At 45.6% G+C, this 27,627-nt stretch overlaps 1 protein-coding gene across 3 annotated transcripts in view; it reads left to right on the top strand.

Moving 5' to 3' along the window:
- The window catches only part of LOC106574041 (inaD-like protein), a 123,054-nt gene that overhangs the window by 26,901 nt on the left and 68,526 nt on the right, over positions 1 to 27,627 (top strand). For 2 of the 3 annotated variants that reach the window (XM_014149556.3, XM_014149560.3), the window contains exons 10-16: positions 412 to 500; positions 2,010 to 2,148; positions 8,451 to 8,530; positions 9,564 to 9,620; positions 13,778 to 13,912; positions 18,858 to 19,010; positions 20,597 to 20,773. In XM_014149556.3, coding sequence (XP_014005031.3) covers positions 412 to 500; positions 2,010 to 2,148; positions 8,451 to 8,530; positions 9,564 to 9,620; positions 13,778 to 13,912; positions 18,858 to 19,010; positions 20,597 to 20,773 — 830 coding nt within the window. The remainder of the gene's footprint in view (positions 1 to 411; positions 501 to 2,009; positions 2,149 to 8,450; positions 8,531 to 9,563; positions 9,621 to 13,777; positions 13,913 to 18,857; positions 19,011 to 20,596; positions 20,774 to 27,627) is intronic. The other variant, XM_014149559.3, reaches the window with a different exon arrangement.

Here is a 27,627-nt window from a genome sequence, read left to right on the forward strand (position 1 = left end):
CTTACCCTTAACCCAGGTCCCTAACCCAGGCCCCTAATTCTAGTCCCCTAGCCCCTAGCCCCTTACCCTGAACCCAGGTCCCTAATCCTACCTCTCTGACCCTTAACCCAGGCCCCTAATCCTAGTCCTCTAGCCTCTTACCCTGAACCCAGGTTCCTAATCCTACCTCTCTGACCCTTAACCCGGGCCCCTAATCCTAGTCCCCTAGCCTCTTACCCTTAACCCAGGCCCCTAATCCTAGTCCTCTAGCCCCGATTTGTATTCCGATCCAGTATTGTTGACACTGTTTGAGATGTATTGTTTTGATGGTATCTTGTCTCTCTATTCCCCTCTCCTTGGTCTCTCTCTCTGCTCTCTCATTCTTACCTTCCGTCTGTCTCACTTTCTCCACCCCCCTTCTCTCTCTCCTAGACGCGGTCGGGGTGTTTGTGAAGAACGTGGTTCCTGGGAGTGCCGCTGAGCAGAGCGGAAACATCCGGATCTATGACAGGATCATAGAGGTGAGACCATTAATCAGCTTTTAATGAGCGCAACCCTCATTAACCCCAAGGTGTGTGTGCGAGTGAGAGAGAGTGCGTGAGAGTGCGAGTGAGAGAGAGTGCGTGAGAGTGCGAGTGAGAGAGAGTGAGTGACTGCGTGCGAGAGAGAGAGAGAGTGACTGCGTGCGAGAGAGTGAGTGCGAGAGAGAGAGAGTGAGTGCGAGAGAGAGAGAGTGAGTGCGAGAGAGAGAGAGTGAGTGCGAGAGAGAGAGAGTGAGTGCGAGAGAGAGAGAGAGTGAGTGCGAGAGAGAGAGAGTGAGTGCGAGAGAGAGAGAGTGAGTGCGAGAGAGAGAGAGTGAGTGCGAGAGAGAGAGAGTGAGTGCGAGAGAGAGAGAGTGAGTGCGAGAGAGAGAGTGAGTGAGTGCAAGAGAGAGAGAGAGCGCGCGAGAGACTGCGAGAGAGTACACCACACTATAACACAACCATACACCACACTATAACACAACCATACAACACACTATAACACAACCATACACCACACTATAACACAACCATATAACACAACCATACACCACACTATAACACAACCATACACCACACTATAACACAACCATACACCACACTATAACACAACCATACAACGCACTATAACACAACCATACACCGCACTATAACACAACCATACACCGCACTATAACACAACCATACACCACACTATAACACAACCATACACCGCACTATAACACAACCATACACCGCACTATAACACAACCATACACCGCACTATAACACAACCATACACCGCACTATAACACAACCATACAACACACTATAACACAACCACAACCATACACCACACTATAACACGTCCATACACCACACTATAACACGTCCATACACCACACTATAACACGTCCATACACCACACTATAACACGTCCATACACCACACTATAACACGTCCATACACCACACTATAACACGTCCATACACCACACTATAACACGTCCATACACCACACTATAACACGTCCATACACCACACTATAACACGTCCATACACCACACTATAACACGTCCATACACCACACTATAACACGTCCATACACCACACTATAACACGTCCATACACCACACTATAACACGTCCATACACCACACTATAACACGTCCATACACCACACTATAACACGTCCATACACCACACTATAACACGTCCATACACCACACTATAACACGTCCATACACCACACTATAACACAACCATACACCACACTATAACACAAACCATACACCACACTATAACACAAACCATACACCACACTATAACACAAACCATACACCACACTAGAACACAACCATACACCACACTAGAACACAACCATACTGGTTCTTCATTGTCAGGTCAGGTTTCTATTGAAAATGTGTTCTCACTGTCTTACCTGCTTAAAATAGAAAAATGTCATAAACCCCAAGTCAAGAGTTTACGGGGACAAGGGTGAGAAGTAATTTTGGCCTGTTTCATTGTGCCAGCTGGACAGGGTGAGCCTGCAGGGCTTCACTAACCAGGAGGTTCTGGAGGTGATGAAGCAGACAGGCCAGACGGTCCACCTCACCCTGGTCAGGAAGATAGCCTCGCCCAAACCGTCACTGGAGAGGTCCCTGGACAAAGGTAAGGACTACTAGGACTCTTTACCAGTTACCTGTGAGTGTGTATCACTAGTCCTACTACAGCAGAAATACAGCCGGTATTATGTGTTTTGCGTCACGTCAGGATGCGTTTTGCGTCACGTCAGGATGCTTTTTGCGTCATGTAAGGATGCGTTTTGCGTCATACCGGCTGTATTTTTGTATTTTGAAAGTTACATATAACTTGATTGCTGACATGCAAAACATTTTGGGACTATATCAATAATGGACTAATGAAACAAATACCAATTTGGTGGAATTTTCCTGTAAGACTAATGGACTTATTCAGAAATGCACACTTTCATAAAGGGTACATTGGTGGCTCGGGAAGTGCACTGTCTAGCACTCGTTCCGTGCACCGGTGTAATTAGTGAAATGACATCCCTAAACCCTCGGGAGTGTACATGTAACTGTGACAGGATGATAAGGTGGACACGAGGACAGGGCCTTTTAAACTACCATCCTAGTAGATACATACTCCACTGTCCTGCAGTCCAATGAGTTCAACCTCCCTCCTGCCATCTGCAGTCCAATGAGTTCAACCTCCCTCCTGCCATCTGCAGTCCAATGAGTTCAACCTCCCTCCTGCCATCTGCAGTCCAATGAGTTCAACCTCCCTCCTGCTATTTCTAATTACCATCCAGCATCAGAGGGGAAGATTACTATGACAAATTTGTTTACTACTCTATACAGTAATTTCCAAAAAGTCTCGGGGAAAGCATCCAAAGATCTATGAACTCATTTCCTGCGACTTCTCAGAGGCTTGCTGCATTGGTCACTCCCTTGGCCATTGGTCAGCTGAGCAGTGTGACAGAGGTGATTTAGAAGAGGTTGAGTCACCGTGGAACTCTTATCTCTCCTGGACTCTTTGTTTCATTACACCGGTTAGGGAGAGGGATACAACACCTTCTGTGCTAACTGGAGACTGCTAACCTTGTAAAGTGAGCAGTCTGATTTCACACACACACACACACACACACACACACACACACACACACACACACACACACACACACACACACACACACACACACACACACACACACAAACATACTTAATCACACACACGCGCTGGTGTTATCCCTCACGTACAGTCTGCTTGACTTGTCGTAATTGGATGGCCTAGTACAGTGTCTTCAGAAAGTATTCACACCCCTGGACTTTTTCCTCATTTTGTTGTGTTACAGCCTGATTATTATTATTTTTTTATGAATTAAACATATTTTTTTGTCTACACACAATACCGCATAATGAAAACATGCTTTTATAAATTCTTGCAAATTTATTTCCTCATTATTCTTCAAGCTCTGTCAAGTTGGTTGTTCATCATTTCTAGACAGCCATTTTCAAGTCTTGCCAAAGATTTTCAAGTCGATATAAGTAAAAACTGGAACTAGGCCACTCGGGAACATTCAATGTCCTCTTGGTAAGCAACTGTATATTTGGCCTTGAGTTGTAGATTATTGTCTTGCTGAAAGGTGAATTTGTCTCCCAGTGTCTGTACAGCAGGGATCATCAACTACACTGAACAAAAATATAAACACAACATGCGACAATTTCAACGATTTTACTGCGTTACAATTCGTATAATAAAATCAGTCAATTGAAATAAAGGAATTAGGCCCAAATGTATGGATTCCACATGACAGGGAAGGGGCGCAGCCATGGGTTAGGCATAGACCCACCCACTTGGGAGCCAGGCCCACCCACTGGGGAGCTAGGCCCAGCCAGTCAGAATGGGTTTTTCCACACAAAAGGGCTTTATTACAGACAGAAATACTCCTCAGTTGCATCAGCTGTCTGGGTGGCTGGTCTCAGACAATCCAGCAGGTGAAGAAGCCGGATGTGGAGGTCCCAGGCTGGAGTGGTTACACGTGGTCTGCGGTTCTGAACACGGTCGGACGTACTGCCAAATTCTCTAAAACAATGTTTGAGGCGGCTTACGGTAGAGAAATTAACCTTAAATTATCTGCCAACAGTTCTGGTGGACATTCCTGCAGTCAGCATGTCAATTGCACGCTCCCTCAAAACTTAAGACATCTGTGGCATTGTGTTGTGTGACAAAACTGCACATTTTAGAGTTGCCTTTTATTGTCCCCAGTACCTGGTGCACCTGTGTAATGATCATGCTGTTTAATCAGCTTCTTGATATGCCACACCTGTCAGGTGGATGGATTATCTTGGCAAAGGAGAAATGCTCACTAACAGGGATGTAAACAAATTTGTGCACATCATTTGAGAGAAATAAGCTTTTTGTGTGTATGGAAACATTCTGGGATCTCATCTTTCAGCTATTGAAACATGGGACCAACACTTTACACGTTGCGTTTTATATATTTTTTCAGAATTGATTCAGCCGCGGGCAGATATTTTCTAGAGCGGATGGTCAGGGGTTGGAACATAATTACAAATAATTTGTAGGCTGCAAATTGAACTCAAGAAGCCCAAACGGTTATAATATTTGACTAAAACATAATAATTTCAAACCTTGCTTACAATTGTATACGTTTACATAAACTGTATCTCTATTATGCGTGGGAACACTTTTTAAAATCACAGAGCTGATTTGCTGGTGTTTTAAAGTTTGTTGTCGCCCCCACCCAAAAATACATTTTTATTTTATTTTTTATGCTCAGTAAACTTGGGGGGACAAATAAAATCACTGAGTAATAAGATGTATGCACTCACTCTGTGTGCAATAATAGTGGTTAATATAAAAAAAAATATGATTACCCAATCTCTGTACCCCACACATACATTTATCTATAAGGTCTCTGTCGAGTAGTGAATTTCAAGCATAGATTCAACCACAAAGACCAGGGAGGTTTTCCAATGCCTCGCAAAGAAGCTGGTAGAAGGGTAAAAAAAGCAGACATTGAATATCCATTTGAGCATGGTGAAGTTATTAATTACACTTTGAATGTTGTATCAATACACCCAGTCACTACAAAGATACAGGCATCCTTCCTAACTCAGTTGCCGGAGAGGAAGGAAACCACTCAGGGATTTCACCATGAGGCCAATCGTGATTTTAAAACCGAGTTTAATAGCTGTGATGGGAAACAAACAAGATTGTAGTTACTCCAAAATGTGGCAAAGAAATTTACTTTTTGTCCTGAATACAAAGCATTATGTTTGGGGCAATCCACATCACTGAGTACCCATTCTTAAAATGTTCAAACATGGTGGTGGCTGCATCATAATAGGGGCATGCTTGTAATCAGCAAAGACTAGAGAGTTATTTTAGGATAAAAAGAAACAGAATAGAGCTAAGCACAGACAAAATCCTAGAGGAAAACCTGGTTCAATCTGCTTTCCATTAGACACTGGGAGACAAATTCACCTTTCAGCAGGACAATAACCTAAAACACAAGGCCAAATATACACTGGAGCTGCTTACAAGATGACGTTGAATGCTCCCGAGTGGCCTTATTTACAGTTTTGACTTAAAAATCTATAGCAAGACTTGAAAATGGCTGTCAAGCAATGATCAACAACCAACTTGACAGAGCTTGAAGAGTTTAAAACAGAATAATGTGCAAATATTGTACAATCCAGGTGCGCAAAGATCTTAGACTCACAGGTGTAATCGTTGTCAAAGGTGATTCTAACATGTATTTACTCAGGGGTGTACAAAAATTAATTTGCACCAAAAAATCCCCAAATCAGTTTTTTACTTTGTCATTATGGGCTATTGTGTGTAGATGGGTGTGACAAATTCAGTCTGCAACAACAAAATGTGGAATAAGTCCAGGGGTATGAATACTTTCTGAAGGCACTGTACATGTGTCCCCTTTTCATATGTGTCTGGCGTTAGCTAGTTACTGGATGGAACAAAAGAGGGTTATGATTTTGGAATGAGATGTTCGACGATCAGGTGTCCACATACTGTTGGTCATGTAATGTATTTTTTTCTCATTTAAAGGTGATATCTAGGGAAGTACCACCTGAAGCAGAAATACATGAGTTCCGTCCCAAATGGTAGTAAGTTCCAGGTGCACCGATTTGAGTGTGTTAAGAACCGCAAAGCTGCTGAGTTTTTACACGCTCAACAGTTTCGCGTGTCTATCAAGAATGGTCCACCACCGAAAGGACATCCAGCCAACTTGACACAACTGTGGGAGGCATTGAGGTCAACATGAGCCAGCGTCCCTGTGGAATGCTTTCAACACCTTGTAGAGTCCATGCCCCGAGGGCAACTCAATATGAGGAAGGTGTTCCTAATGTTTTGTACACTAAGTGTATAGTGTACTTATTTTGAACAGAGCCCTATGGGCTCAAAGTAGTGGCCTAGGGAATAGGGTAACATTTGGGACAAATACATGCTTTGTTATATGTATTAGAATCATTGAAAGTTGAAGATTGTTAGAAACTGATTCTAGTCCATTCCACTGCAGAACAACTGTTGGCTGATGTCCACGTGGAGGTTTTGAGTGAGTCCATTTTTAACTGAAGCGCTGATGTGGGCTTTTTAGTTTTTACTGTAGTTCAGTGTAGTGGCACAATGATCTGTCAATAACGTAGAACAATGCATGTCTGAACCATTGACATTCACAGTACATTACACAACACATTTGCAAAAAAATCTCTTATGGTAGTGCCACTGTGCCAGTACAATAACTTAACACTTGAACCAGTCTGATTGTGCTTGTCCACCCTGGCTCCCACGTCCACCCTGGCTCCCACGTCCACCCTGGCTCCCACGTCCACCCTGGCTCCCACGTCCACTCTGGCTCCCACGTCCACCCTGGCTCCCACGCCCACCCTGGCTCCCACGTCCACCCTGGCTCCCACGTCCACCCTGGCTCCCACGTCCACCCTGGCTCCCACGTCCACCCTGGCTCCCACGTCCACCCTGGCTCCCACGTCCACCCTGGCTCCCACGTCCACCCTGGCTCCCACGTCCACCCTGGCTCCCACGTCCACCCTGGCTCCCACGTCCACCCTGGCTCCCACGTCCACCCTGGCTCCCACGTCCACCCTGGCTCCCACGTCCACCCTGGGTCCCACGTCCACCCTGGGTCCCACGTCCACCCTGGGTCCCACGTCCACCCTGGCTCCCACGTCCAGCTGTTCTCTTTCTTTCTCTCTTGTCTCTCTCTCTTCCTTCCCTCTATTGTTCTTTGCTAACTGACTGAAATGTATTGTAAATATTTAGGGTGTGTGTATTATATTCATCAGGGATGCCCATTAACTGTTGCCAAGGCAGCTACTCTTCCTGCGGTCCGAACACATTAAGGCACTTACGTCACTTTCAACTTTGTGGCAACAGTTTGGGGTGGGTGTGTGTGTTCGTGCGTGTCCTCCGCCTGGCCCACAGATGTTCCTTCCCTCTTGACATCCCAAAACGATGTATTAGGGTATTTATTTAGTGAAACGTTGGAGAGTAATTGCGCAACGGTGAGGGGTTAGCCATGTTAATTAATCAGGTACAGTACTGGAGCTCATGTCACAAGCTTTTGGGTTTTTACACACTGGGCTGACAGAAAGCGAGACACACACACACACACACACACACACACACACACACACACACACACACACACACACCATGTAGGACTCAAACGGTTCCATGTGTGTGGGGAGTGGTTGTGGTCAGTCCAAGGGAGCTAGCTCTGAGGAGTTTCTCTTTACATCTTTACACTGGTAATGAACACACAGCGTAAAATAATTCCTCCTTCATGTCCTGCTGCTGATTTCCCCCCAGGTTCACTGTAAAAAGTCCTACAGTACAGTTGTGAGGGAGCAGGAATCATGTCTGTCTCATTGCTTCCTGGATCACAAGCAGCAATCTTGTTACCCTGTCAGTGTCCCAGGGTTGACTTCTCACTCAATTAAGCTTAAAGGGAAATTCTGCCACTTTTCAACGTCATGTTCATCACCTCCAGCAACAAACCAGTGTCTATGTAGAGTATGTGAAAACAGCAGGTTTCTATAATCTGTGGTTAAAAATATAAGAAGAATGGTCAACAAAAAAAATGCTTCTCTGTAACAGGTAGGATTAAAAGTAAAAAAAGATGATTTTCAAAGCCTGCAATGATTTCTTAGCCCAAACGAGTTTTTTTTTGTTTGAACTTTTGCTGATTTCAACAAAATGTAAATGTGCCGTTCTCACATATGTTGACTCTGGTATTGTGCTGGGGATGATGAAAGTGAGGTTGTAAAGTGGTGGAATTGCCCTTAACAGCGAAGTTCCATTCAAAATACAATTTAACATGTTTTGTGTTGTTCCTCACGTCCCAGAGTTATTAACATGTGCATTGACGCTGTCCTTGTGTCTTACAGGTGTGGAGGAGATATCTCTGTCTGAGCTGGAGCTGAAGGACAAATGGGAGCAGTCTCTGGGGCCACAGTACGATGTTCTGGTGAGATTCTAACTGACATCAGGAAATGAACATATGGACAGAATACCAACACACCAAAGACAAGCTCAGAGAAATCAGTCATGTCAATCAGTAACAGTTTGATTTGATATCAAGCAAGGTTTGATCATCCCATAGGGAAGGAATGATATAATTAAGCAATAAGCCACGAGGGGTTGTGGTATATGGCCAATATACCACAGCTAACATGCTGACCAGACCGCTCGCACACCCGCATGTTGATTTTGTCCACCCACACCAGACGCGATCAGGACACATGTTTATATATCAAAATGAACTCTGAACCAACTTTATTCATTTCTGTCAATTTAGCTAGCTAGCTTGCTGTTGCTAACTAATTTGTCCTGGGATATAAACATTGGGTTGTTATTTTACCTGAAATGCACAAGGTCCTCTACTCCGACAATTAATCCACAGATAAAAAGCTACACCGAGTTTGTTTATAGTAATCTTTCTTCCTTCAGGCTTCTTCTTGGGATTTTATATGATTGTTGGCAACCAACTTTAAGGTGCATTACCACCACCAACTGGACTGGAGTGTAAACCTTAGTTTATCTTTCAATCACCCACGTGGGTATATGCTCCTAAAATACAATGAGGAGATGGGAGAGGCAGGACTTGCAACGTGTCAAGCGTCACAAATATAACCAAGTTCTATTTTAGCGCCTGGCTACGCAGATGCTCGTTGACGCGCATGATCAGTGTGGGTGCAATGATTGAATAACATGTATGTGTACATTTATTTTGCAATGCTTACGCACGCGTCAGCATGTAAGGGCTGTTCTTGACGCGGATACAGCCCGTAGCCGTGGTATATTGGCCATATACCACAAACCCCCGAGGTGCTATTATTGCTATTATAAATTGGTTACCAACGTAATTAGAACAGTAAAAATAAATGTTTTGTCATACCCGTGGTATACCGTCTGATATACCACGGCTTTCAGCCAATCAGCATTCAGGGCTCAAACCACCCAGTTTATAATGACCATTGTTTGTGTGTTTTCCCTCCCAGGTGGTTGAACTGGACCCTGTTATTGAAGATGATGCTGGACTACAGAATTACTCCAAGGTGACCACCAGTTACCATCAAATATTGGAGCTTAATGCATATGCCACACAGTTCCCTTTGACAAAACCTCTCCAGTTATCACAGGGATGTTAAAGAATGGCGCTGGAGGGGGATGGCTGCCGTTTTACGGGCTCCCAACCAACTGTGCTATTTTGTGTGTTTTCTCACAGTTTGTAACTTATTTTGTGCATAAAGTTGCTGCTTCCGTCTCTTATGACCGAGAAGATCTTCTGGACATCAGAACAGCGATTACTCACCTCAAACTGGATGAAGATTTTTTCCTTTAATGAGTCTGACGCAAAGAACATACTGTTTCTCCGAGACCAGGCCCAAATCCCCGTCATTCGCGTGAAGAACAGACGGAGGTACAGGGGGTGGAGATCGGTGTGCCTTGTGAAAATTCGTTGAGTGGGTAAGAAAAAACTGAATGAGGTCCGTTCGAGACTATCCTACGAGCGGGACATTAAAACTGTGATATCTTATGTTTCGCCAAGTCGTGGCTGAACGACGACGCGGATAATATACAGTTGGCTGGGTTTTCCATGCACTGGTAGGACAGAACAGCTACGTCCGGTAAGACGAGGGGTGGTGGTGTGTGTCTATTTGTCAATAACAGCTGGTGCGCAATGTCTAATATTAAGCCTCGAGGTATTGCTTGCCTGAGGTAGAGTGCCTCATGATGAGCTCGGTTTGTTATTTTTGATTAAAACAAAACCAGTATTTATTAAATACGAATACCGAACTTGTTTTTGCGTGGATTCCGCGAAGCGGTTAGCTTTTAACAGCTAGGACCGCTATTTCTTGTCCCGGAATCCTGCTTAACAGACAGGTTGAAGCATGCTTGACAGAGACGCTAAGCTGCTAGCCATCAAGCTAAAGAAGTTGCTACCAGATGAGTTTAGCAATGGAGCCCTCTTTGTCTGGAGAAATAAATGAACGGTTCCAGCGCTGTAGGAGCTGTATCTACTACGCTTTGTTTCGGGTCAAACCGGATCACTCAGAGTTCCGATGTGGCAATTGTTTGCTTGCCGAGGATTATAGGCTTGAGGTGGCTTCCTTGATCACGCAGGTCACCAGCCTACGTAAGAAACTGGGGAATATGCAGAGTGGAACATTTACATTATCTACACTGGTGGCTGGACGGCGTTCGCGCATGTTGGATGCAAACAACAAATATTTTGGCCATCCTGGATCTTCCTGCACCTTTGTCGCTGGGGGTGCCTGTGTCTTGCCGGCCGCAGTGCCTACTACTACGATTTTGAAGTCGATATTGCCAACCTTCCGATCGAGCGAGGCGTCTCCATCTGTCGGAGGACTGCGCCAGGAGAAATGGGCTCAAGTTATCCTTCTTCTCGCCCGTCCATAAAGGGTTCTCTGAATTCTGTGAAGCAAGGGTGTGGGTGGATTTCCTTGTCATTCTTGCCAGCTGTGATTTTGGGCAGGTCAATGGTAAGGAATGTGACTGTTCCTGGTGCAAAAACAATGTCCTATCCCGGAGCTCGAGTAAAGGACATGTGGGTTTTAATGACATGAAGGGTAGCTCTGAACAGTTGAAACTGGATTTTAAAGAGCCGATTGACTCTCTGCTAGACACTAACAAAAGACCCATCTGGCCTTGTGCCCTCCCTGAATCATGGCATTAAACGCTTAAGCAGGATTATTTCTCTTCACAACTGGCTATGTGATTATTGCAGCTCAATGGGTATAACTTTTGTTGACAATATCAATTCCCGTAGTGGAAACAAAACACGTTTTATAAGGAGGATGGGATCCACCCAAATCATTTGGATTCCTGGATCCTTTCACAGCATTTTAAGGCTTTGCTGAGACAATGAATTATCAATGACCCAAGCCCAGCTCAGTTAATCCCTACCATTGTGACGTGGAGTTGTCATAATGCTTCAGCAAATGTACATTACACCAGAGGCGTTGGTACACACAATCTTCCCAGTAAAGCAATGAAAACAAGTAAGCATCCCTGAAGAAAAGTGCTCACTTTAACATATGAGGCTTAAGAAACCAGGTTCATGAAATCAATAATTTGCTAGACTTCAGTGTGGCTTTAGACATTATCGACATAGTCTGCTGCTGGAAAAATGTATGTGTAATGGCTTTACACCCCCTGTTATATTGTGGATAAAGAGTGACCTGTTTAACAGAACACAGAGGATGTTCTTTAATGGAAGCCTCTCCAACATAATCCAGGTAGAATCAGTTATTCCCCAGGGCAGCTGTCTAGGCCTTACTTGTTTCAATCTTTACTAATGACATGCCACTGGCTTTGAGCATTATTTCAGAACAAATCAAACTTTATTTGTCACATGCGCCAAATACAGTAGGTGTAGACCTTACTGTGAAATGCTTACTTACAAGCCCTTAACCAACAGTGCAGTTCAAGAAAGAGTTAAGAAAATATTTACCAAATAAACTACAATAAAAATAAAAAGTAACACAATAAAATAACAGTAATAAAGCTATATACAGGGGATACTGGTACCGAGTCAATGTGCGGGGGTACAGGTTAGTCAAGGTAATTTGTACAGTTAGGTAGGGGTGAAGAGACTATGCATAGATAATAAACAGCTTGATTTGGGACAAATCATTCACTAAACATCAACTAAATCTTGTAATAAATAATGTGGAAATTGTGCAAGTTGAGATGACTAAACTGCTTGGAGTAACCCTGAATTGTAAACTGTCATAGTCAAAACATATTGATACAACAGTAGCTAAGATGGGGAGAAGTCTGTCCATAATAAAGCGCTGCTCTGCATTCTTAACAACACTATCAACAGTGTAGGTCCTACAGCAGGCCCTAGTTTTGTCGTACCTGGACCACTGTTCAGTCGTATGGTCAGGTGCTACAAAGAGGGACTTAGGAAAATTGCAATTGGCTCAGAACAAGGCAGCACGGCTGGCCCTTGGATGTACACAGAGAGCTAATATTAATAATATGCATGTCAATCTCTCCTGGCTGAAAGTGGAAGAGAGATTGACTTCATCACTACATGTATTTATGAGAGGTATTGACATGTTGAATGCACCGAGCTGTCTGATTGAACTACCAGCATACAGCTCAGACACCCGTGTATACCCCACAAGACATGCCACCAGAGGTCTGTTTGAACTACTAGCATACAGCTCAGACACCCGTGTATACCCCACAAGACATGCCACCAGAGGTCTGTTTGAACTACTAGCATACAGCTCAGACACCCGTACATACCCCACAAGACATGCAACCAGAGGTCAGTTTGAACTACTAGCATACAGCTCAGACACCCGTACATACCCCACAAGACATGCCACCAGAGGTCTGTTTGAACTACTAGCATACAGCTCAGACACCCGTACATACCCCACAAGACATGCCACCAGAGGTCTGTTTGAACTACTAGCATACAGCTCAGACACCCGTACATACCCCACAAGACATGCCACCAGAGGTCTGTTTGAACTACTAGCATACAGCTCAGACCCGTACATACCCCACAAGACATGCCACCAGAGGTCTCTTCACAGTCCCCAAAGTCCAGAACAGACTATAGGAGGCCCACAGTACTACAGAGCCATGACTACATGGAATTCTTTTCCACATCAAGTAACTGATGCAAGTAGTACAATTAGATTTAAAAAACATATAACAAACACCTTATGGAACAGCGAGGACTGTGAAGCAACACAAACATAGGTACAGACACATGCACACACACACACGATAACATACGCACTATACACACGTACACATGGATTTAGTACTGTAGATATGTGGTAGAGGTAGAGTAGGGGCCTGAGGGCACACAGTGTGTTGTGAAATCTGAATGTATTGTAATGTTTTTAAAATAGTTTTTACACTGCTGCTATTCACTTTTTATTATCTATGCATAGTCACTTTAACCCTACCTACATATACAAATTACCTCGACTAACCTTTACCCCCGCACACGGTATATAGCCTCGGTATTGTTATTTTATTGTGTTACTTTTTATAAAAATTTTTACTTTTGTTTATTTAGTAAATATTTTCTTAACTCTTTCTTGAACTGCATCGTTGGTTAAGGGCTTGTAAGTAAGCATTTCACGGTAAGGTCTATTACACCTGTTGTATTCGACGCATTTGATTTGATGATAAAGTATTCTATTCTTTTCTATCCTAGCTGCTACCCATCCACACCATGCGTCTGGGGGTGGAGTTGGACTCGTTTGATGGCCACCACTACATCTCCTCTGTGGCCCCAGAGGGCCCCGTGGCTAAACACGGCCTCCTGAGACCAGACGACGAACTACTAGAGGTACTGGACAGGCATCAAACAACAACACACCGCACAACACACACACAACATTTTCCTTGTCTAAATGCATACAAAGTAACCAAACCATGACATTTAAAAATAGATGGGATGTAGCATAAAGATCAGTAAGTGATAGATAACATGTGATCTGCCAGTCATAATGCATTGGTTATACATGCAGGCTTTACCTGGCGGAACCTCAACATTATGGTAGCACACATTTCATGTGTCATAACTTAAAATCATTTCCTAGTATATTTTGTTCCCTATCACCTTGAGCCTGTCCAATGACCTTGATGGTCAGGCGATGTCCCTGTCTCTTGGCTCCAGTTCAGATGTAGCTGTGACTGGAGGGGGTTAGTTAGACCCGTGTCTAATGTACACTACAGGGGAACTCTGGGATGTTGTATTTTCTGTTGTTCATTGGGCTTTTGCATTATAGTGTTTGTTTATATGTGTTTTTGTGTTTGTCTATATGAGTTTGTGGTTGGGGGAGTGTGTGTGTGTTTGTCTATATGAGTGTGTGTGGTTGGGGGAGTGTGTGTGTTTGTCTATATGAGTGTGTGTGGTTGGGGGAGTGTGTGTGTTTGTCTATATGAGTGTGTCGTTGGGGGATTGTGTGTGTGCGTACATACTCCTGTGAAGAGGGGTTAGCAGGCTAACCGAGGCCATCTGTACATCAGACCCCTGCCTCCCTCGCCCCCTCTGTGCCACCCTCCTGCTCACCCCTACCCCTCTTCCTGCCCGCTCCCCTCCCTGGCACGGCTTGGTGCAGCTTCACCACTGTGCCCTCAGCCTGTTGCTGTTGGCAGTCGTGGCAGAAGCAACCACCTTGGTACTGTGGCACAGGACAGGAATACTCTGGGAGAGGAGGAGAGTGAGGAGGGAGGCTAGTTTTTAGAGCTCCAAATGTATCGCTACATTCATGTTTTAAATGCCCAAAGGTATAGCTCAATTTCATGTCAGGCTTCTTCACATCCCCAACCCTGCATACTAGTACACACACATCTTTCTGAGCCGCAGTCTCCCGGTAAGATGGCAGGCCCCTAAACCTTAGTAGAGGTGGCCAGGTCTCCTCTACATCTCTGGGCAGATGGCACGGAGCAGCCAGCATCAGCCGGGCTCTCCAGATGCTCCTGCTCATCCCGCTCCATTAAACAGCAATCAAGAGGCCCAGCGGCTCCCTGAGTCCCCTCACTGAGAATAGGCCTATACCACTGGGTTGGCCCCTCTGATCTCACACACACGCACACACACATGCATGATCACGAGCACACACACACACACACACACACACACACACACACACACACACACACAGGCGCGTGTACAGACGCACACACAGGCGCAAGTACCAACACACACCCTCCTCCGGGCTACTATAGCTTTCTTGGTTCACTTCATTAACAGTGAGATAACCTTTGTTGAGAATTGTTGAAGTCACAAATTGACTCCATTAGCTTCTGATGTCTTACACTACATGACCAGAAGTATGTGGACACCTGCTCATCGAACATCTCATTCCAAAATCATGGGCATTAATATGGAGTTGGTCCCCCCCCCCTTGCTGCTATAACAGCCTTCACTCCTCTGGGATGCCTTTCCACTAGATGTTGGAACATTGCTGCGGGGACTTGTTTCCATTCAGCGACAAGAGCATTAGTGAGGTTGGGCACTGATTTTGTGCAATTAGGCCTGGCTTGCAGTCGGCGTTCCAATTCACCCCAAAGGTCAAGTTCTTCCACACCGATCTCGACAAAACATTTCTGTATGGACATTGCTTTGTGCACGGACGGGGGCATTGTCATGCTGAAAGAGGAAAAGGCCTTCCCAAACTGTTGCCATAAAGTTGGAAACACAGAATTGTCTAGAATGTCATTGTATGCTGTAGCGTTAAGATTTCCCTTCACTGGAACTAAGGGGCCCGAACCATGAAAAACAGCCCCAGACCATTATTCCTCCTCCACCAAACTTTACAGTTGGCACAATGCATTGGGGCAGGTAGCGTTCTCCTGGGATCCGCCAAACCAAATGTGTCCATCGGACTGCCAGATGGCTCCAGAGAATGCGTTTCCGCTGCTCCAGAGTCCAATGGCGGTGAACTTTACACCACTCCAGCCGACGCTTGTTATTGCGCTTGGTGATGTTAGGCTTGTGTATCTGCTCGGCAATGGCAATCCATTTCATGAAGCTCCCAACTAACAGTTATTGTGCTGACGTTGTGTCCAGAAGCAGTTTGAAATTCGGCAGGGAGGACAGACGATTCTTACGCACTACGTGCTTCAGCACTCACCGGTCCCGTTCTGTGAGCTTGTGTAGTCTACCACTTCGCGACTGAGACGTGGTTTCACCTAGACGTTTCCACTTCACAATAACAGCACTTACAAGGGCAGGTCTAGAAAGGCAGAAATTTGACGAACTGACTTGTTGGAAAGGTGCCATCCTATTACGGTGCCACGTTGAAAGTCACTGATCTATTTAGTAAGGCCATTCTAGTGTCAATGTTTCGCTATGGAGATTGCATGGTTGTGTGCTCAATTTAAATACACTTGTCAGCAATGGGTGTGGCTGAAATAGCCGTATCCACTAATTTGAAGGGGTGTCCATATACTGTTGTTGTCAGTAAATGCTAGGAGTGGTGGTAGGAGTCAGGCGCAGAGAGCTGAGGTAAGGAGATAATGTGTTTGTTCCTTAACACAACAAAAACGGTCGACGCCAACACCACCGGCGTGAAAATGCGAGGTGCCCAAAAACAACAGGCGCACAGCACGCACATAAAACAACATTATACGATCGCCAGCACATCCAATAACAAACACACTGACGCAAATAATCCCGCACAAACCTGGGCGGGCTAAACAGGCTTAAATAACCATAAATCAAGAGAACCAAATGGGGAACAGGTGCAAACAACAAGACATACCAAACGAAAAGGAAAAAGGGATCAGCGGCGGCTAGTAGGCCGGTGACGACGACCGCCGAGCGCCGCCCGAGCAGGCAGGGGAGTCACCTTTGGTGGAATTCGTGACAGTTGTATATACGGTACCAGTCAAAAGTTTGGACACACCTACTCATTCAAGGGTTTTTGTTTATTTGTACTATTTTCTACATTGTAGAATAATAATGAAGACACCAAAACTATGAAATAACACATATGGAATCATGTTGTAACCAAAAAAAGTGTTAAACAAATCAAAATATATTTTAGATTCTTCAAAGTAGCCACCCTTTGCCTTGATGACAGCTTTGCACACTCTTGGCTTTCTCTCAACCAGCTTCATGAGGTAGTCACCTGGAATGCATTTCAATTAACAGGAGTGCCTTGTTAAAAGTTAAGTTATGGAATTTCTTTCCTTAATGTGTTTGAGCCAATCAGTTGCTAAATGACTAAAATGTAAAAAATGTGTTGTGACAAGGTAGCGGTGGTATAGAGAAGATAGCCTATATTATAGCAAGAACAGCTCAAATAAGCATTACTTTAAGACATGAAGGTCAGTCAATCCAGAAAATTTCAAGAACTTTGAAAGTTTATTCAAATACAGTCGCAAAAACCATCAAGCGCTATGATGAAACTGGCTTTCATGAGGACCGTCACAGGAAACGAAGACCCAGAATTACCTCTGCTGCAGAGGATAAGTTCATTAGAGTTACCAGTCTCAGAAATTGCAGCCAAAATAATAATTGCAGCTTTATTCAAGTAATTGACACATCTTATTAAGTTCAGAGGAGACTGCGTGAATCATGCATTCATGGTCAAATTGCTGCAAAGAAACCCCTACTAAAGGACACCAATAAGAAGAAGACTTGATTGGGCCAAGAAACGTGCACAATGGACATTAGTCAGTGAAAACCTGTCCTTTGAGATTTTTGGTTCCAACCGCCGTGTGTTTGTGAGATGCAGAGTAGGTGAACGGATGATCTTTGCATGTGTGGTTCCCACCGTGAAGCATGGAGGAGGAGGAGGTGGGATGGTTTGGGGCTGCTTTGCTGGTGACACTGTCAGAGATTGATTTTGAATTCAAGGCACACTTAACCAGCATGGCTACCACAGCATTCTGCAGTGATACGCCATCCCATCTGGTTTGTGCTTAGTGGGACTATCATTTCTTTTTCAATAGGACAATGACTGAACACACCTCCAGGCTGTGTAAGAGCTATTTGACCAAGCAGGAGAGTGATGGAGTGCTGCATCAGATGACCTGGCCTCCACAATCACCCAACCTCAACCCAATTGAGATGGTTTGGGATGAGTTGGACCGCAGAGTGTGCTCAGCATATCTGGGAACTCCTTCAAGACTGTTGGAAAAGCATTCCAGGTGAAGCTGGTTGAGAGAATGCCAAGAGTGTGCAAAGCTGTCATCAAGGCAAGGGGTGGCTGATAGAATCTAAAATAGCAAAATATATTTTGATTTGTTTAACACTTTTTTGGTTACTTCATGATTCCATATGTGTTATTTCATAGTTTAAATGTCTTCACTATTGTTCTACAATGTAAAAATAAACAAAAACCCTTGAATGAGTAGGTGGGTCCAAACTTTTTGAATTGTACTGTACTGTATAGTGTCCCTTTTGAAACTGGTCACCAGCCAACAGTTGGCTGTGTATTTACTCTAAGTGAATGGTGTGTGTGTGTGTGTGTGTGTGTGTGTGTGTGTGTGTGTGTGTGTGTGTGTGTGTGTGTGTGTGTGTGTGTGTGTGTGTGTGTGTGTGTGTGTGTGTGTGTGTGTGTGTGTGTGTGTGTGTGTGTGTGTGTGTGTGTGTGTGTGTGTGTGTGCGCGCGCACACTGTGCAGGTGAATAGCGTGCTTTTCTGTGTGTCTGCCTTGTGCAGGAGATAGAATACCTCTGTGTGTTATTGTGTTTATGATATCTTAAGGGAATTTCCTGTACTCTACATGTGAATTGTGTTTGTGTCGCTGTACGTGCTTACGTGTGTCTGTCTACAGGTAAACGGGGTGCAGCTGTACGGCAAGTCGAGGCGTGAGGCGGTGGTGTTCCTTCGTGAGGTTCCCCCTCCCTTCACCCTGGTGTGCTGCAGACACCTGACAGAGGAGAACTCAGACTACCAGCCTGACCGGGACGCTGCCAGCCTCTCTGAGGTCAGGACACACATTCAGACAGTCACACACGTGCACATACACACACACACACACACATATGTAAGCACGCACACGCATGTACACACACACACACATACAGTGAGGGAAAAAAGTATTTGATCGCCTGCTGATTTTGTACGTTTGCCCACTGACAAAGAAATGATCAGTCTATAATTTTAATGGTAGGTTTATTTGAACAGTGAGAGACAGAAAAACCACAAAAAAATCCAGAAAAACGCATGTCAAAAATGTTATAAAATGATTTGCATTTTAATGAGGGAAGTAAGTATTTGACCGCTCTGCAAAACATGACTTAGTACTTGGTGACAAAACCCTTGTTGGCAATCACAGAGGTCAGACGTTTCTTGTAGTTGGCCACCAGGTTTGCACACATCTCAGGAGGGATTTTGTCCCACTCCTCTTTGCAGATCTTCTCCAAGTCATTAAGGTTTTGAGGCTGACGTTTGGCAACTCGAACCTTCAGCTCCCTCCACAGATTTTCTATGGGATTAAGGTCTGGAGACTGTCTAGGCCACTCCAGGACCTTAATGTGCTTCTTCTTGAGCCACTCCTTTGTTGCCTTGGCCGTGTGTTTTGGGTCATTGTCATGCTGGAATACCCATCCACGACCCATTTTCAATGCCCTGGCTGAGGAAAGGAGGTTCTCACCCAAGATTTGACGGTACATGGCCCCGTCCATTGTCCCTTTGATGCGGTGAAGTTGTCCTGTCCCCTTAGCAGAAAACCACCCCCAAAGCATAATGTTTCCACCTCCATGTTTGACGGTGGGGATGGTGTTCTTGGGGTCATAGGCAGCATTCCTCCTCCTCCAAACACGGTGAGTTGAGTTGATGCCAAAGAGCTCCATTTTGGTCTCATCTGACCACAACACTTTCACCCAGTTGTCCTCTGAATCATTCAGATGTTCATTGGCAAACTTCAGACAGGCATGTATATGTGCTTTCTTGAGCAGGGGACCTTGCGTGCACTGCAGGATTTCAGTCCTTCACAGCGTAGTGTGTTACCAATTGTTTTCTTGGTGACTATGGTCCCAGCTGCCTTGAGATGATTGACAAGATCCTCCCGTGTAGTTCTGGGCTGATTCCTCACCGTTTTCATGATCATTGCAACTCCACGAGGTGAGATCTTGCATGGAGCCCCAGGCCGAGGGAGATTGACAGTTCTTTTGTGTTTCTTCCATTTGCGAATAATCACACCAACTGTTGTCACCTTCTCACCAAGCTGCTTGGCGATGGTCTTGTAGCCCATTCCAGCCTTGTGTAGGTCTACAATCTTGTCCCTGACATCCTTGGAGAGCTCTTTGGTCTTGGCCATGGTGGAGAGTTTGGATTCTGATTGATTGATTGCTTCTGTGGACAAGTGTCTTTTATACAGGTAACAAACTGAGATTAGAAGCACTCCCTTTAAGAGTCTGCTCCTAATGACAGTTGCTAGGTGACAGTCAGTGTTGTAGCATGATGTACTGCAGTACAACACATATCCGTTTTTATCTGGTAAAGATGTTCCGGAATCTAAAATAATGGTGTCCTGTCTCCTTATCTTAACCGTGTGCCTCTTTCACCCAGCAGGACCAAGCCACCCTAAAGGAGATCTCAGAGGAGGAGGAAGCACCCACATACCCCAGCCACCTGGAGGAGAACGTGCATGAGGAAGGAGAAGAGGCTCTGTGGTCCCCAGACATCCAGTTGTTGGAGCTGGAGAAGGGAGAGAGAGGCCTGGGCTTCAGCATCCTAGACTACCAGGTAGGGAGAGAGAGAGGCCTGGGCTTCAGCATCCTAGACTACCAGGTAGGGGAAGAGAGAGAGTTCTGGGCTTCAGCATCCTAGACTACCAGGTAGGGGAAGAGAGAGAGTTCTGGGCTTCAGCATCCTAGACTACCAGGTAGGGGGAGAGAGAGAGTTCTGGGCTTCAGCATCCTAGACTACCAGGTAGGGGGAGAGAGAGAGTTCTGGGCTTCAGCATCCTAGACTACCAGGTAGGGAGAGAGAGAGGCCTGGGCTTCAGCATCCTAGGCTACCAGGTAGGGATAGAGAGAGGCCTGGGCTTCAGCATCCTAGTCTACCAGGTAGGGGAAGAGAGAGAGGCCTGGGCTTCAGCATCCTAGACTACCAGGTAGGGGAAGAGAGAGAGTTCTGGGCTTCAGCATCCTAGACTACCAGGTAGGGTAAGAGAGAGAGGCCTGGGCTTCAGCATCCTAGACTACCAGGTAGGGGGAGAGAGAGAGTTCTGGGCTTCAGCATCCTAGACTACCAGGTAGGGAGAGTGAGAGAGTTCTGGGCTTCAGCATCGTAGACTACCAGGTAGGGAGAGTGAGAGAGTTCTGGGCTTCAGCATCGTAGACTACCAAGTGGGGAGAGAGGGAGGCCTGGGCTTCAGCATCCTAGACTACCAGGTAGGGAGAGAGAGAGAGGCCTGGGCTTCAGCATCCTAGACTACCAGGTAGGGGGAGAGAGAGAGGCCTGGGCTTCAGCATCCTAGACTACCAGGTGGGGAGAGAGAGAGAGGCCTGGGCTTCAGCATCCTAGACTACCAGGTAGGGAGAGAGAGAGAGGCCTGGGCTTCAGCATCCTAGACTACCAGGTAGGGAGAGAGAGAGGCCTGGGCTTCAGCATCCTAGACTACCAGGTAGGGGGAGAGAGAGGCCTGGGCTTCAGCATCCTAGACTACCAGGTGGGGAGAGAGAGTTCTGGGCTTCAGCATCCTAGACTACCAGGTAGGGAGAGAGAGAGGCCTGGGCTTCAGCATCCTAGGCTACCAGGTAGGGAGAGAGAGAGGCCTGGGCTTCAGTATCCTAGACTACCAGGTAGGGAGAGAGAGAGAGGCCTGGGCTTCAGCATCCTAGACTACCAGGTAGGGAGAGAGAGAGAGGCCTGGGCTTCAGCATCCTAGACTAACAGGTAGGGAGAGAGAGAGAGGCCTGGGCTTCAGCATCCTAGACTACCAGGTAGGGGAGAGAGAGAGGCCTGGGCTTCAGCATCCTAGACTACCAGGTAGGGAGAGAGAGGGAGGCCTGGGCTTCAGCATCCTAGAATACCAGGTAGGGAGAGAGAGGGAGGCCTGGGCTTCAGCATCCTAGACTACCAGGTAGGGGGAGAGAGAGGCCTGGGCTTCAGCATCCCAGACTACCAGGTAGGGAGAGAGAGAGAGGCCTGGGCTTCAGCATCCTAGACTACCAGGTAGGGAGAGAGAGAGAGGCCTGGGCTTCAGCATCATAGACTACCAGGTAGGGAGAGAGAGAGAGGCCTGGGCTTCAGCATCATAGACTACCAGGTAGGGAGAGAGAGAGAGAGGCCTGGGCTTCAGCATCCTAGACTACCAGGTAGGGAGAGAGAGAGAGGCCTGGGCTTCAGCATCATAGACTACCAGGTAGGGAGAGAGTGAGAGGCCTGGGCTTCAGCATCCTAGACTACCAGGTAGGGAGAGAGAGAGAGGCCTGGGCTTCAGCATCATAGACTACCAGGTAGGGAGAGAGTGAGAGGCCTGGGCTTCAGCATCCTAGACTACCAGGTAGGGAGAGAGAGAGAGGCCTGGGCTTCAGCATCCCAGACTACCAGGTAGGGGAAGAGAGAGGCCTGGACTTCAGCATCCTAGACTACCAGGCAGGGAGAGAGAGAGAGGCCTGGGCTTCAGCATCCTAGACTACCAGGCAGGGAGAGAGAGAGAGGCCTGGGCTTCAGCATCATAGACTACCAGGTAGGGAGAGAGAGAGAGGCCTGGGCTTCAGCATCCTAGACTACCAGGTAGGGGGAGAGAGAGGCCTGGGCTTCAGCGTCCTAGACTACCAGGTAGGGTGAGAGAGAGAGGCCTGGGCTTCAGCATCATAGACTACCAGGTAGGGAGAGAGAGAGAGGCCTGGGCTTCAGCATCCTAGACTACCAGGTAGGGGGAGAGAGAGGCCTGGGCTTCAGCATCCTAGACTACCAGGTGGGGAGAGAGAGAGGCCTGGGCTTCAGCATCCTAGACTACCAGGTGGGGAGAGAGAGAGGCCTGGGCTTCAGCATCCTAGACTACCAGGTAGGGAGAGAGGCTCTGCCCCTCGCACTCACCTGTCTTGTCTCTGCTTTCTACTCTTTCTGCATCTTCTTCTCTTTCTCATCGCCTTCACTCTCTTTCATTCCTGTTAGGGTAGAGCGGTATCCAGATGTTCATACCGTCCTTCTCTCATCCCGGGATTTACGATATTACCAGCTTAGTACACAAGGAGGCGCCCAAAAAGTACATAAAAGCCCATTTGACGTCTATTACCAGAATGCTAACAAAATTAGCACAAGTAATAGCACATTTCCATAGAGGTTGCTCGTTAAATATGCTAACGAGCACAAACAAATGTTTTTTAGTTTTTTTTGCAAAGACATGAAGTTATGCCTATATAGGTAGGAGCTACCGAATGTCATTTTTGGTGAGTTTGGACATTTACAAGAGAATGTGAATGAGAGACATTGTGCAAATGCTCAGTACTGGCTCTGGAGCAGCATGTGTACAGTTTCAACTGTATTGATGGTATTAAAAAAGCATGCAGTGGCTATTTCCAAATACCCCGGTATGCGCTATATATGGTATACCGCCAAAGCCTAATTCCTGTTTCTTTTCTCTCACTCTCGCTCTCTCTCCCTCCTCCCTATCCCTCTTTCTCTCTCTCCTCCCTCTATTCCTCCTCCTCCCTCTCCACACACCTCTCCCTCTCCTCTTCTAATTTGGGGAGGAATATGAACTGGAGGAGGGAGACCGTAAGAGATTGATCCCCATACCAACAGCAGTGACCCTTGCAAAGGGCCAGGTGGTTTTACCAGGAAATAAACAAAGAAAATCTTATGGGAAAATAAACAAAGAAATTGATAATAGATGGAGCTTGGGGTGAGGAGGGGTAGAATGAGGGTGGAGGAGTCTCAAAGGGACTGTTTGAGTTCTATATGTGGCCACAGTGGGGGAGGGAGTGGGCTGAAGCAGACTAAAGCCTGGTTCATATTCATGACGGCAGACTAAAGCCTGGTTCATATTCATGACGGCAGACTAAAGCCTGGTTCATATTCATGACGGCAGACTAAAGCCTGGTTCATATTCATGACAGCAGACTAAAGCCTGGTTCATATTCATGACGGCAGACTAAAGCCTGGTTCATATTCATGACGGCAGACTAAAGCCTGGTTCATATTCATGACGGCAGACTAAAGCCTGGTTCATATTCATGACGGCAGACTAAAGCCTGGTTCATATTCATGAGGGCAGACTAAAGCCTGGTTCATATTCATGACTGCAGAAGTTGAAACAGAAGAGGAAAACAAGCGCGTTTTATTGTCGTCCCTCCCTTTTTTCTTAATTTTGGTGCGTAATTAACACAAACCGACCAAAGCCTTCCACCTCGGCTGGTTCTCTTCAGGATGGGGGGATGCAACACGAGGAGGGAAAATAAGCTAATGAAATCCCGCTTGTCTTTTCTCCTGTAGTCTGATCGGAAAAGGAAATGTGCACGACCGTGTCACATGTCATCGAGTAAGGGACAACAAAAGGAAACAGACTGTAGTTGGGCTTGGCAAGTTGCCGCCGTGTTGCCTGGAGCTGGGCCAACCGCCAAACATCACACACGTCAGACACAGGCACCCAGCTCCATATCGGTTCATTGTGACTGGAAAACACAAGAACTACAGTGCCGTGAAAAAGTATTTGCCCCCTTTCTGATTTTCTCTATTTTTGCATATTATTGATTCTGAATGTTATCAGATCTTCAACCATAACCTATTAGATAAAGGGAACCTGAGTTTACAAAAAAAGAGAAGTATACATTTTTTATTTAATTTCTTAATAAATGAAATAAGTATTTAATTGTTGTGTTATTTGTTCACTCAGGTTCCTTTTATCTAATATAACATTTTGATTGAAGATCTGGCAAAACATTCAGTATGAAAAAAAGATTAAAAAGTATAATAAATTAGAAAGGGGGCAAATACTTTTCACAGCACTGCATAATAAGGCCCTAATCACAGTCAGTATGAACTCCACAGCAGAAATCACTTTAAATGATCAATCGAGTAGAGCTAGGGTACTGTTCAATCAAAATATATCCAGGTATACCAGATAACTAAAAACATTTCAATATAATGTTATTTTTTTGTACTTTACAAAACTATGCTTCCAGTCAGAACACTCACCTGCTAACAATCACAGAGCACCACCGCCCCGAGCACTCACCTGCTAACAATACAAACAGCCCACCGCACTCCGCCCACCTGCTAACAATCACAGAGCACCACCGCCCCAGAGCACTCACCTGCTAACAATCACAGAGCACCACCGCCCCAGAGCACTCACCTGCTAACAATCACGAACACCACCGCCCCAGCACTCACCTGCTAACAATACAAACAGAACACTCACCTGCCTCAACGAGCACTCACCGCCCAAACAGAACACTCACCTGCTAACAATACAACAGCCCACCGCCCCAGCACTCACCTGCTAACAATACAAACAGAGCACTCACCTGCTAACAATACAAACAGAGCACTCACCTGCTAACAATACAAACAGAGCCCACCGCACTCCGCACCCCTGCTAACAATACAAACAGAACACTCACCTGCTAACAATACAAACAGAACACTCACCTGCTAACAATACAAACAGAGCACTCACCTGCTAACAATACAAACAGAGCACTCACCTGCTAACAATACAAACAGAGCACTCACCTGCTAACAATACAAACAGAGCACTCACCTGCTAACAATACAAACAGAGCACTCACCTGCTAACAATACAAACAGAGCACTCACCTGCTAACAATACAAACAGAGCACTCACCTGCTAACAATACAAACAGAGCACTCACCTGCTAACAATACAAACAGAGCACTCACCTGCTAACAATACAAACAGAGCACTCACCTGCTAACAATACAAACAGAGCACACACCTGCTAACAATACAAACAGAGCACTCACCTGCTAACAATACAAACAGAGCACTCACCTGCTATCAATACAAACAGAGCACTCACCTGCTAACAATACAAACAGAGCACTCACCTGCTAACAATACAAACAGAGCACTCACCTGCTAACAATACAAACAGAACACTCACCTGCTAACAATACAAACAGAGCACTCACCTGCTAACAATACAAACAGAACACTCACCTGCTTACAATACAAACAGAGCACTCACCTGCTAACAATACAAACAGAACACTCACCTGCTAACAATACAAACAGAGCACTCACCTGCTAACAATACAAACAGAGCACTCACCTGCTAACAATACAAACAGAGCACTCACCTGCTAACAATACAAACAGAGCACTCACCTGCTAACAATACAAACAGAGCACTCACCTGCTAACAATACAAACAGAGCACTCACCTGCTAACAATACAAACAGAACACTCACCTGCTAACAATACAAACAGAACACTCACCTGCTAACAATACAAACAGAGCACTCACCTGCTAACAATACAAACAGAGCACTCACCTGCTAACAATACAAACAGAGCACTCACCTGCTAACAATACAAACAGAGCACTCACCTGCTAACAATACAAACAGAGCACTCACCTGCTAACAATACAAACAGAGCACTCACCTGCTAACAATACAAACAGAGCACTCACCTGCTAACAATACAAACAGAGCACTCACCTGCTAACAATACAAACAGAGCACTCACCTGCTAACAATACAAACAGAGCACTCACCTGCTAACAATACAAACAGAGCACTCACCTGCTAACAATACAAACAGAGCACTCACCTGCTAACAATACAAACAGAGCACTCACCTGCTAACAATACAAACAGAGCACTCACCTGCTAACAATACAAACAGAGCACTCACCTGCTAACAATACAAACAGAGCACTCACCTGCTAACAATACAAACAGAGCACTCACCTGCTAACAATACAAACAGAGCACTCACCTGCTAACAATACAAACAGAACACTCACCTGCTAACAATACAAACAGAACACTCACCTGCTAACAATACAAACAGAGCACTCACCTGCTAACAATACAAACAGAGCACTCACCTGCTAACAATACAAACAGAGCACTCACCTGCTAACAATACAAACAGAGCACTCACCTGCTAACAATACAAACAGAGCACTCACCTGCTAACAATACAAACAGAACACTCACCTGCTAACAATACAAACAGAACACTCACCTGCTAACAATACAAACAGAACACTCACCTGCTAACAATACAAACAGAGCACTCACCTGCTAACAATACAAACAGAGCACTCACCTGCTAGCCTTCCCTGTAGCTCAGTTGGTAGAGCATGGTGTTTGCAACGCCAGGGTTGTGGGTTCGATTCCCACGGGGGGCCAGCACAGGAAAAAAAATGTATGAAATGTATGCATTCACTACTGTAAGTCGCTCTGGATAAGAGCGTCTGCTAAATGACTAAAATGTAAATGTAAAAATGTAAAATACAAACAGAGCACTCACCTGCTAACAATACAAACAGAACACTCACCTGCTAACAATACAAACAGAGCACTCACCTGCTAACAATACAAACAGAGCACTCACCTGCTAACAATACAAACAGAGCACTCACCTGCTAACAATACAAACAGAGCACTC

The sequence above is a fragment of the Salmo salar genome, chromosome 16 (assembly GCF_965601325.2).
Source record: "Salmo salar chromosome 16, fSalSal1, whole genome shotgun sequence".
Classification (NCBI taxonomy): Eukaryota; Metazoa; Chordata; class Actinopteri; order Salmoniformes; family Salmonidae; genus Salmo; species Salmo salar.